The 11236-nt window shown below is 45.4% G+C and overlaps 2 protein-coding genes across 2 annotated transcripts in view; both read right to left on the bottom strand.

Moving 5' to 3' along the window:
• Positions 1–12: 12 nt before the first annotated feature.
• Positions 13–8464, bottom strand: LOC118411274. The gene is made up of 2 exons (XM_035813448.1): positions 8286–8464; positions 13–1113 (listed from the first exon to the last, which is right to left on the bottom strand). The coding sequence occupies exon 2, from the start codon at positions 1059–1061 to the stop codon at positions 756–758; it is 306 nt and encodes a 101-aa protein (XP_035669341.1). The 5' UTR covers positions 1062–1113; positions 8286–8464; the 3' UTR covers positions 13–755.
• Positions 8465–10896: 2432 nt separating this feature from the next.
• Positions 10897–11236, bottom strand: part of LOC118411681 (retinol dehydrogenase 16-like) — a 5229-nt gene continuing 4889 nt past the window's right edge. Inside the window, exon 9 of the mRNA XM_035814159.1 lies at positions 10897–10944. Within this exon, the coding sequence (XP_035670052.1) occupies positions 10897–10944 (48 nt within the window). The remainder of the gene's footprint in view (positions 10945–11236) is intronic.

The following is an 11236-nucleotide window of genomic DNA, read 5'->3' as shown; positions in this document are numbered from 1 at the left end:
CTAGTGTTTTTAAAACGTTAGCGTTACAGCTCTATATATTACAAATAACAATTAAGTCAAACAAGATTTACTCGTCATTGGTTTTACTTCGGCAATAAAGATTCTTTGGTATTTTCTTCTTTGTTGAAAATTACACTTGGCCAATCATAGCGGGTCATATCTTTACTGCAGTTATGATCATATCTGCTAGTGGTCGCTGTGAGACCGTCAATAAAGCGCAACATTGTTCAAATTATCGGACCGAGTGGGCTATAGTCAGATATCATATTGGTGATATATGTTTGGCCTTTCTGACCAGTTGTGAGTGCATCTGTCTTGGCATTATACAGATGATTAGCTTCCTTAGCTGGCTTTAAAGCATTTAAACAACATAACACTAACATATACATGCTTGGGGAACTCGCAAACATATAGCCTCCATTCTGTTGTAAATATTTTGTATCTGCACTTCATCCCTCTATATGGGTCTTCTATTTGCAGGCAAAGGTTGTTTGTGGTGGTATAAACATGAAATTCGAAAGTTGATCATTCGCGAACAAATGCAACATATGACTCACTTTGTACCGTGCTAGATACGTATATGCGGGCAAGTCGTTTGGGAACGCACAAAATTTGAACAATAAACCGTGCTGCAACTGAAAGACACATGTTGAAAGACGCTCAAGACAAAACTCACTCCGCATATTGATGTATGCTTTTTAACCCCTCTACGTATGCTATAAGCCTTAACTTGATGGCAGAAGCAGGCGTAAAATTCAAATCCATAAAAACGTCCTTAAATTCTTAGATTGCCAGTCGCATTCTTCACAGAATGACGCAGCACTCATTGTCGTGGCGACGGTGACCATGGTGATGATGGTGATGGTGAGGATCGTGGTGAGGGAAGAGTGGTGTGTGAGGACCGGCGTGGTGAGGAGGGTGGTGAGGTCCGAAGTGATGGGGTGGTCCAAAGGTACCGTGGTGGTGATGAGGACCGCCATGATGATGAGGAGGAGGACCGCCATGATGATGATGGTGGTTTCCATGGTGATGGTTTCCATGGTGATGGAAGCCGCCGCCATGATGCCCACCGTGATGCCCTCCGCCGTGATGACCGTGCGGCATCTTGAAATTCTGTTACAAGGAGGGGAAAAATCTTACAAGTTTCTCCAAATAAACATTCTGAAAAGACACAGGATTTATGCCTTCTCCAGATAAACACTGAGAGGATACAGAATTTTTGTAATGTTTTTGTCTTTTATTTTCAGTTTATCACTGTCGAGGTGATCATCGCGCTGTCTACGCAGCTGTCGAGAATGTACCCTAACAGAGTGTTCAACAAGTTGTACGTAACTTGTCAAACACATTCGGAATATACAGACAGGCCGCCATATTGGTTGAGCGGACGAATCTATTATGCCGACGTACGGGTCGTTCAGAATGGATAGTATCCTTTTTGAGGTGCGTAATTATTGGCCCTCCAGTATGAGTGATGCGGAAATCGTCGTCTGGAGCCTAAAGTCACCTATGTGCTAAAGCGACCATCCTGAAGCAGATGCCTAATTCCACATAAAGCAGAAAACTTGTCGATGGGCGGGTGGGTGGGACGCTTCAGGCTCCAGACTTTGCCGGAGGGCCAGCACACAGAAGAATGATATATTCCTGCGCGCATCTCTTATTTATAGGGGGAGTGACGTCATACTTTTCGGTCCAATCATTGTGCACCTCAAATAGTATCCTTTTTGAGGTGCGTAATTATTGGCCCTCCAGTATGAGTGATGCGGAAATCGTCGTCTTCCGCCTTTGCCATCTCTGGCTGTTGAGCCCTTCCTTTTCCCTTTGAACCCCTTAACTTTGTACCTGTATCAGTATCTATAATTAGTATAGATATCTAGCTAACGTAACCGCCCTTCAGCGTAATGCATCAACGTGTCTGTGTCTGTATAGATCAATGCGTTCGTATCTGGATCTATCTGGCTAATATAACATTCCTTTGGAAGAACACTTGTCATCCGCTCCCTCTTTACCTCTTTCATCACACCCTTTCTCATTATTCTCTCTCAACTCCCCATCTCTCATTTCCCCTCTCTCAACTCCCTTCTCTCACGTAACTCCTTTCTCATCTTACCTCTCACATTGCCTCTCCCTTGTACGGTACCCACTCTCAAACAACCCAACACTCATATATAGCCCACTCTCATCTTTTGCTGTACGACAAACAAAATGGAGGAAGCAACGCAAAATTGTTATCTCAAAACCGTTCCTCTACGATCACTTGAAGGAAGATCGATATGGAGACGGCCAAGCCCAGTTCTGAATTATCCGCGTTAGAGGTAAAAGAAAACTATTTTTCCCTCGCATCGCAGGACCATTTGTCTTGAGCCTCGACTGTCTCTATGCCCAACGGCCCCGAGCCTTATCCAACCTCAACTTTCAAGGATCCGCTTGACGATGCTGATTCCCAACCTCTCAGGGGACGGAGACGCTCATATTTGCCACTCTTCCTGCTTAATAGAACTCGACCCACCGACACAACAATATGGAAAGACACCGTCTTGCACAAGTGCAGTGCAAAACTGTTCCAAACGCTCACCGCGACCTGGGAGATGCATAATGCCCAAAAGTATTATTCTGAGTCGACCTCTCAACAGTTCAAAGACGATTTTTTTTTCCTCAATAGAGATAGCGGTAAGCCCAAGATGGAAACAAAAGACAAAAATAGTGTTCCACCTCACAGCTTCGATGTTGGGATCCGGTGTAAAAGTCTGTAAGGGTACTTGTGTCGGCTGATTCAACTAGAGATGATAAATCCGTCTAATACAATAGCGAACTAACACGTTACGGTAATCCAGCCTACGATTTCTTACAAGGTTTCCGACCTAGAACAGTTCTCCCTAACTTCTGCAAGATACTTCTCAGCGTACCCTGGGATATAGCGCTTTTAACAGAGCTAAACATTTCCCCAAACCGATCAAAACATTTTCAAGCTTATCAAAGCTTCTTTTGTTTGAGGACAAAATCATTGATACCTCGCTCTGCCCGGGCCAAGAAGCAAAGTGTTACCTGCTTGCCTGCCCTGCCCACGTGCTTAGGCCAGAGACTGGCCCCTCGCCTCTCTACGTCAGGGCTGTTCAAGTTGTATGGTCATTAGCACCTGTTTCCGAAAACTTGAGACTCAGTCCCGTGTCTTTTGTAATTTCAGCGCTGCAGATGTCTACCCCGTGGCCTTCGGTTTTGAAACTCCTGGTAGTAGGCTTATGGGACTAATATGACTGGGGGTCTCTTTAATACCAGTCTGAACCACCTTAGTCTTATTACCAAAATTGTATCAACCAAAAGAGTGTTCTAATCCATGTCTAGCTTTGATGCTTCAATTGTGGTACACGATCTTGGAATGCAATACAGAGAAACGCCCCTAGGTGTCTCAAATCGAAAGCTAACAGGAGGAGCTCATGTGACCACTCCAGGGTCCCTGTCACACAAGCATATGTGGCGATAGGGAGTATACGTACCTGGCAATGACGCATATCACAACATCTACTGATATCCTTGCGGTTCCACACTGGATTTCTTAGTCTACCAAATGCTATGCTAGGCAAGAGCGATCCTTCTCTTTGCGTCGTTTTAGTACTAGGTACAACACTTCCGAGCAAAACAAACTCAGATTTTCATAACTATTGTAACCTCTATGGAAAAGATTTCTTGAACTATTTACCCGAGATGACTTTTCACTTGCAGCATTTACTTTTAGAGCCCCTTTTCTTACATGCGAGTTCAAGCTCACTTGTCGAGAACTGCAATTTGCTGAATATTGCCGCTGAAAATGTAGCGTCATTATGCAAAGTCTCGGGCTGGGACGAAAATAAAGTACAGAGCAGAGTGGACTCATTCCTCAGCCAACCGCCATCTATCACACCACAGTCATCTCTCAGTAAGACATCTGGACCCGCATATCTCCAGCTTTAAAACACTTTTATTCAGTTATGCCAAACTGGTTACGAAATGTGAATAAAGAGACTCCCTTTACACAACCAATGCTTTATTCTCACCGACGTTTCGGTGACTGTCTGTCACCTTCTTCAGGGTAATTCTGACAGGTTCACATTGTACCGCAGGACAGGTGTTGCTGCTCACAGTTCAGATGCGGTCACAAAACGTATTTGCATATGTACAGACAGCTTTGATGCACATATTTACAATGCGGTCCCAAACGACGTAAAGGAGTGTAATACATCCATAACACAATCAGTTGTCAATTAACGATGAATTGATGTAACAGTTTTTTTTTTTTTTTTTTTGTGTGTGTGTGTGTGTTTTTTTTTTTCTACTTCTTAAGAATATTGTCCCACACGTGGTTACGAAATGTGATTCTTGCGTACTGCCTAGAAAATTCGTACTTGTATACCTTCCAGTGTAATATGCCTTGCCCTTGGTACCTATTTAGTGCGACCGTCCTTATACAACAACACAATTTTGTGAACTCAATGCCTTCTCGATCTCATGGCGATATCATTTCTGACTTGCGGTCTTCAAAACGTTTCCCGGCAAAGTACGAGTACGTTTTCATTCCTAAAACATCCACCGTGAGCTCCATATTCTTCTGCGGCACTTCCCTGTGCCTTTCCTGGGTATTTCAATCTTCGTAAGCTCAGGGAGGTTTTAAATTTGGTTGAGTTCAATGTGAAGACGCTGGCGCCACTTCTCCGAGTATGAACGGAACTGAACTGAACCGAGATCAAAATCTTCCCGCTGCACCCCTCTGTGCCTGCCCGAGCCTTCCAATTTTCGTGAGCTCTACCCGCGACACTCGCCGGTGCCTGCCCGGGTCTTACCATCTTCGCGAGCTCTACCCGCGACACTCGCCGGTGCCTGCCCGGGTCTTACCATCTTCGCGAGCTCTACCCGCGACACTCGCCGGTGCCTGCCCGGGTCTTACCATCTTCGCGAGCTCTACCCGCGACACTCGCCGGGCCGCCCGGTTCTTACCATGGCCATCTTCGTGAGCTCTACCCGCGACACTCGCCGGTGCCTGCCCGGGTCTTACCATCTTCGCGAGCTCTACCCGCGACACTCGCCGGTGCCTGCCCGGGTCTTACTATCTTCGTGAGCTCTACCCGCGACACTCGCCGGTGCCTGCCCGGGTCTTACCATCTTCGTGAGCTCTACCCGCGACACTCGCCGGTGCCTGCCCGGGTCTTACCATGGCCATCTTCGTGAGCTCTACCCGCGACACTCGCCGGTGCCTGCCCGGGTCTTACCATCTTCGTGAGCTCTACCCGCGACACTCGCCGGTGCCTGCCCGGGTCTTACTATCTTCGTGAGCTCTACCCGCGACACTCGCCGGTGCCTGCCCGGGTCTTACCATCTTCGTGAGCTCTACCCGCGACACTCGCCGGTGCCTGCCCGGGCCTTACCATCTTCGTGAGCTCTACCCGCGACACTCGCCGGTGCCTGCCCGGGTCTTACCATCTTCGTGAGCTCTACCCGCGACACTCGCCGGTGCCTGCCCGGGCCTTACCATCTTCGTGAGCTCTACCCGCGACACTCGCCGGTGCCTGCCCGGGCCTTACCATCTTCGTGAGCTCTACCCGCGACACTCGCCGGTGCCTGCCCGGTCTGTACCGTCTTCATGACCTGTCCTTTCCTTGTGGCACTCAAGTGTCCGGAATGGCGAGGAGGGGGAGGGGGCCTATAGTTTATATTATAAGGCTGCTGTTCTTGCGCCACCACTTGCTGCCACATCTTCTGTCGTACCTGCCGCATCTGAAGATCCCTGAAGTCCGAAACTTCTTACAAGGGTCGTTACGGGTGGGGGGAGAACGTCACGCGTGAACCAGCACGTCCCGGTTCCTGAGAACTATGCGGAAAACAAAACAATTATCGATACCGCGGACGAAATTACACACAAAATCCAGCCGTAACAAAATCCACACCATACGCACTCGACATCCCCCCGCCTAGCGCTCAAAGGTGGGCAAGCCACGATAACATGAACAGTCCTAGGCCATGCGTGCTCCCCGTACATACATGCTCAACAACCAAACGCTAAGCTTGGTAAAAATAGGCCACGCACACGACAATCACCTTACGTACGGGCAACACCCACGCAATCCAAAAAGTTAAACTTGACAAACGAAAACGTATAACAATAACATGTACGTAACAAAAACCACGCTCTAGAAACGCTGGCAGTCTGCATTACTACATCGCCCACGTTTCAATTCCTGAAAAGAACTCCAAAAATGGTAGCCACAGTGAGTCCCGATGCCATGACAGTGCTATCCTAAAATCCTGCATAAAACCATACACACGAAAAAAAATAATATAAAGATTGAAAGAAAATGACAAGAAAATGGCGAAGCTCTAGATCTGTAATGGACCTCCGCACTGTATGGAGGCGTTCGTAGAATTCCCTGGTAGAGGATGGATGCAGATTGTGATTTCAGTCACGGCGATACTGTGAGAGTATCCATCTTGCTTCTTTGTTCGGGGTTTCAAACCACGTGTCTGCGTATCACTAGAATATACACAAAAATCAGAAAATGACAAGAAAATGGTGAACATCTCGGTCTGAAACTCTCCTCAATAACAGTCAAAAGCCTCCCTTGCCTTCCAAGGTAGAGGATGGCAACGGATTCTATTATCCCACCACGGTGACTCAGAGGGTAGCCATGTTGCATCTCCTCGACAGCGACAGCTCTAGCATCCTGGTAACACTTTCACAAAACAAGAAAAACACACAAATAGCAAACTCCTAAACAGCACCACTAATCAGCGTCGTCAAAAGGTGGCCACAGCAAAATTAAACAGAGGATGCGATCGTATATACTAAAAACTGAAAAGAAACATTCTAAATATTAAAGGTAGCTCTCTCCCGTCGGACCTGCATACAACGTTTACAAAGCGTTCACAAAACACTCAGCAAACAGGCAACAGACAAAACGCGACAATGAAACTATGTGACAGTTCCGTACGGCAGAAACATGACTCTGCGAGCCCTGCAACAGGCCTAGACTACAGATATCAAACATGTCTCACCACAACACCATACCACAAAACGAACAAGTAAATGTCCAGACCGGGCTCAGATAGCGCTTTACTGTGTTCGACCAAACCTTGCGGGGTACCAGAGCCGTGTATCTCTGATACAATACCCGGGAGAGTACGAGCTGCCGTCACGAGCTTGAGCTGCTGCACCGCATCGTGTAGTAGCGAGTCTCCCGCCGGCATTCTTGTGGCCTTTTTCCGGCAACGACGTGGCCTTTTGCCGGCAAGTTTTCTGCGCTGGGGCGATGAAGGACGTACGCTGCTAGCTTCAGACTTTGCCGGAGGGCCAGCACACAGAAGAATGATATATTCCTGCGCGCATCTCTTATTTATAGGGGGAGTGACGTCATACTTTTCGGTCCAATCATTGTGCACCTCAAATAGACAGGAGCTATGTGAGACGTCCAGTGCTTTGCTCTACCAAAGTAGAGCAGCCTAATAGTGCAGATTTTGATACGTTCTTTTGCTGTGGTTTGAGATGCTGCTAAAAACCCGCGGCAAGCCTTCCAGGGCACAGGTCACATTATGTCCACAGATCTGACGGCATCCAGGCGGTGCTGTGGTTAATCATTACAGGTGGGAGTGACTCATTCGCTTCTGAACACGCTAGTGACGGAGTCAGTAACATGCATCATGGTCATACATATTACAGTAACATAAGAGATATGACGAAACATGACCTGAAAAATATGTTGTAAAGAATTAAGACTCATAGCTTCTAGCATTGGACCATATTTACGAAACAGCTGTCTTTGGGGCCATCCAATTGTCGAAAATGGAACGATGTTTATCCAGCGTAACTTTAACAAACATATGACCAGAAGCAGACGCTTATAAATATATTTCTGGTTGTCTTGTCTATTCGTTTACGTGTGTCATTTCAGAATACCAAGATGTCAAGTTCAAAATCGCACTTCAAAGACGTTAACATATTAGTACTTCTGCTTTGTTAGTACAGTGTAAGTAAATGCATCAATGTATCGAATCCTGTCATTCTAACTCTCACAATTATTATAATACTAATCGTATATCGCTCCATTTTCACTGTATACTGCGTATAGCCTCAACTGTCTTCCCTTAATATTTTTGAACACCGAGTATAACGGTTCAAAGTTGTCCATCCAGCCCTATAGTCGTCACCAGGAAGTTAGATAAAAGTCATGGGGAAGTACAATTTGTTGTTGTGCGAGAAGAAAAAAAAGAAGCCTGGACTGTTCTTTCCTAAGTCAAACACATGAGCTTTAGCACAACTAACATACCTGTACTGATTTCCAGCGATGAAGAACACAGACAAACACTCAGGACAATGAAGCACCTTGCCAAAGGGCGAGATCAACGTCTTACTTCCTTTCCGATCCCAAAAACAAAGTTGTGCAAGCGGAACTGACGTCAGAAAAGGAATCTTCCATTCAGCTAATGGGGATGAGAAATTTCAAAATGCCCTACTAAAGACCTTATTACCTGCATGTATGCAGGTATGGTTTTGATGCTGGTGGGAACTTTTCGGTAGCCGGGGATGTAGGGCGCTGTATCTCGTGAACGGATGGTGCGAGCACGACGATTTTTGGTACGTGGGTTGGGGGTGGTAGCCTAACACTCAGGTTTGATTTTGGGCCTCCTGGCGTTTGAACTTGACATTGCAGGTGGCATTTTTGGTGTTTTGGGGGCACTTTTGGCGCTGTGTGTCCGGAACGATACGCGCGATTGCGACGATTTTTGGTGCATGGGTGGGGGGTTGTTGCCTGTTGCCTAGGATTGACTTTGGGCCTTGTCGCGTTTGAACTTGACCCGGCAGGTCGAATTTTGTGTCCGGGAGGGGTGTTTCCGGAGTTATATCTTCTGAACGGCTGGTGCTGGCGCGATGATATTTGGCACATGTGTCGGCGGTGGCTGAATAATGCTCAATTTTGATTTTGGCGCCCTTGGTGCTTGAACTTGACATTTTAGGTTACCTTTTGTGCGGGCACGGGGCGTGCGCTGTATCTCCGGAACGCAAGGTACCATTGTGTTGCTATTTGGTACGTGAGTTGTTTGTGGTGTCCTGGTGGTCAGGTTTGATTTTGGGCCTCCTAGTGCTTGAACTTGATACTGTATAGGTTGACCCTGTTTTTGTGTGGTTGGGGCATCCTCCCAATATCTGCTTGGTTTTAAAAACAGATTATGGTTGGGTGTAGAACCATCATCTGGCCTGGGCCACCTTCAATGTATCAGGTTACTTAGTGGCACTGACAGTTTGCCAGATGACGGGAGTGTACAAGATTATATATCTGTTGGTCAGGTATAATTGGAGTTTGCTTATTACTCTTTGTGGTGTTTCTAGAGCTGTATAGTACTGAGTTTTAAGTTTCGGTACAAGTTCCTTTACCCTGTTGGCAATCATGGTTGAACTTGAACTTAAACAGAAGAAGATGCAATTTTCTAATGTGGAGGAGAACTGTATAGAGTGTGGGCATAAGAGAAAGGTATGTGTATGATTTGTCCTGTGTTTCTTTTTGTTTCTTTGGTAATGCCATTTCCATACTGTATACAGGTAATTTGTTGTTTTGGGCTAGTCATATTCGCTTGGTTTTGGGGCCTGCTTAATCTATGGTACAGGCAGGGTTAAGTGGTGGAGGCTTAGCTTTGTTCTGTTTTAAATTCAGTATCGTTTGTTGCATTTTGTCGCGGCAAATATATGATGAAATTCCCCTTCTAAGCAACTGCTCATTGGTTTGCGGGGATGTTTGCTGGGTGTTTGCTCTGACTACAACAGCTTCTGAACTTTTCAAAGCTTCCATTGCCAGCAGCTTGCCATCTATAAATGGGATTGACAAGGACATTTTTCATAGTAAATTATGCTGTTAAATTTGGCTTAGATACTACAGGAGATTTAGGTTTGGGTTGGATGGATTGAATGAAAATATCATACCACCCTGTGGACTAACTGTTGCTGCTGCATGGGGGCTACCACTATTCATATTGTCTAATGTCTATGGAACTACAGATAAAAGTATCATTGGTCAAATTATGCAAGTAACATTCCGATGTCAAGTGAATAACACCCCAGAAATAAATCTTTAATGAGTATCATTGGAAGAACACAAACCAAGGAGACTTAGCAGCTGCATTAGGTCAGTACATTGAAATAGGAAGATATTAGTATATCATGTGACAGAGTAACTACATGTGCATGGGCCATCTGAGACAAAAAAAGGTAGCGTCTCAACAACTTCAAAGTACTGTGGTTGGTTACATACTTAAGAAATCCAAAATAAGTAATGTTCATCCCTGTCCAAACTTACAAATTCAGAAAATGGAATTTCAGAGTCAGACTTTTGCATGGTGCACAACCAACACGGTAAAAAGCTCATTTTTCCAACCACGTACCACAGACAAAAAGGCAAAAATACACAATAGGTCTACAGAAACCCAATACATTTCATGCAGGCCTGAGGTCTACGAACTCTTGTATTGGTTTATAGTATGAAGAGTTACAAAACTACCCAATATCTGAAACAAGTAGCAATTTACTGTTTGATTTGTAGAACGTTGGTTTATGCTCTAAAAAGAAAACACCAAAACTAATCAATGAGGTTACATGGATAGATGATAAAGAATACTGTTCAGTACCCCGTCGAGCCTACCCGGTATTAAAGTGCACCTAGCCGCCCGTGCACGTCTCCATGACGCAGGGTGAGACATTCACATAAACAAAGTACGGAACATACATGTATTTCAGACAACGTCGATGCCTTTTTTAACGCATAATCATAACGTTATCACCTATCTTAGCAAACGTACAGTAGACTGCATGTATATCAAGATCAACAGTTGAAAACGATCAAAATCAATGAACTTTTGGCGACGCCTCAGGGGCGAGGTTTTTTACCTTTAACATTTCTCGCAATCTAGGAATTTGATTTCTTTCAACTTGGGCATCTACCACAATACACAGAAATTGTTTCTTATTTACATTTGGTGGGAAACTAGGGAATCGGTAAAGCTATAAAGAAGAAGAAATGCCACAGCTGCATCTGCTTTTAATTGCACTACAAAAAAGTACATTGTTTTCAAAGTGGGTGACATATAGCCTCCATAGCAGACTTTCTGGGGCCTTTTTTTGGCTCATAATACACTTTTGCTGGCCATTTCTATTTGTACTCGGTCGCTGATTGCTGGCGTTTTCTGATTTTTTAATATCACTTTCATGCGCCTATTAGGTGCAGGCTTC

Source organism: Branchiostoma floridae, chromosome 3, assembly GCF_000003815.2.
Source record: "Branchiostoma floridae strain S238N-H82 chromosome 3, Bfl_VNyyK, whole genome shotgun sequence".
NCBI lineage: Eukaryota > Metazoa > Chordata > Leptocardii > Amphioxiformes > Branchiostomatidae > Branchiostoma > Branchiostoma floridae.
This window is presented reverse-complemented; position numbering and strand designations above follow the sequence as displayed.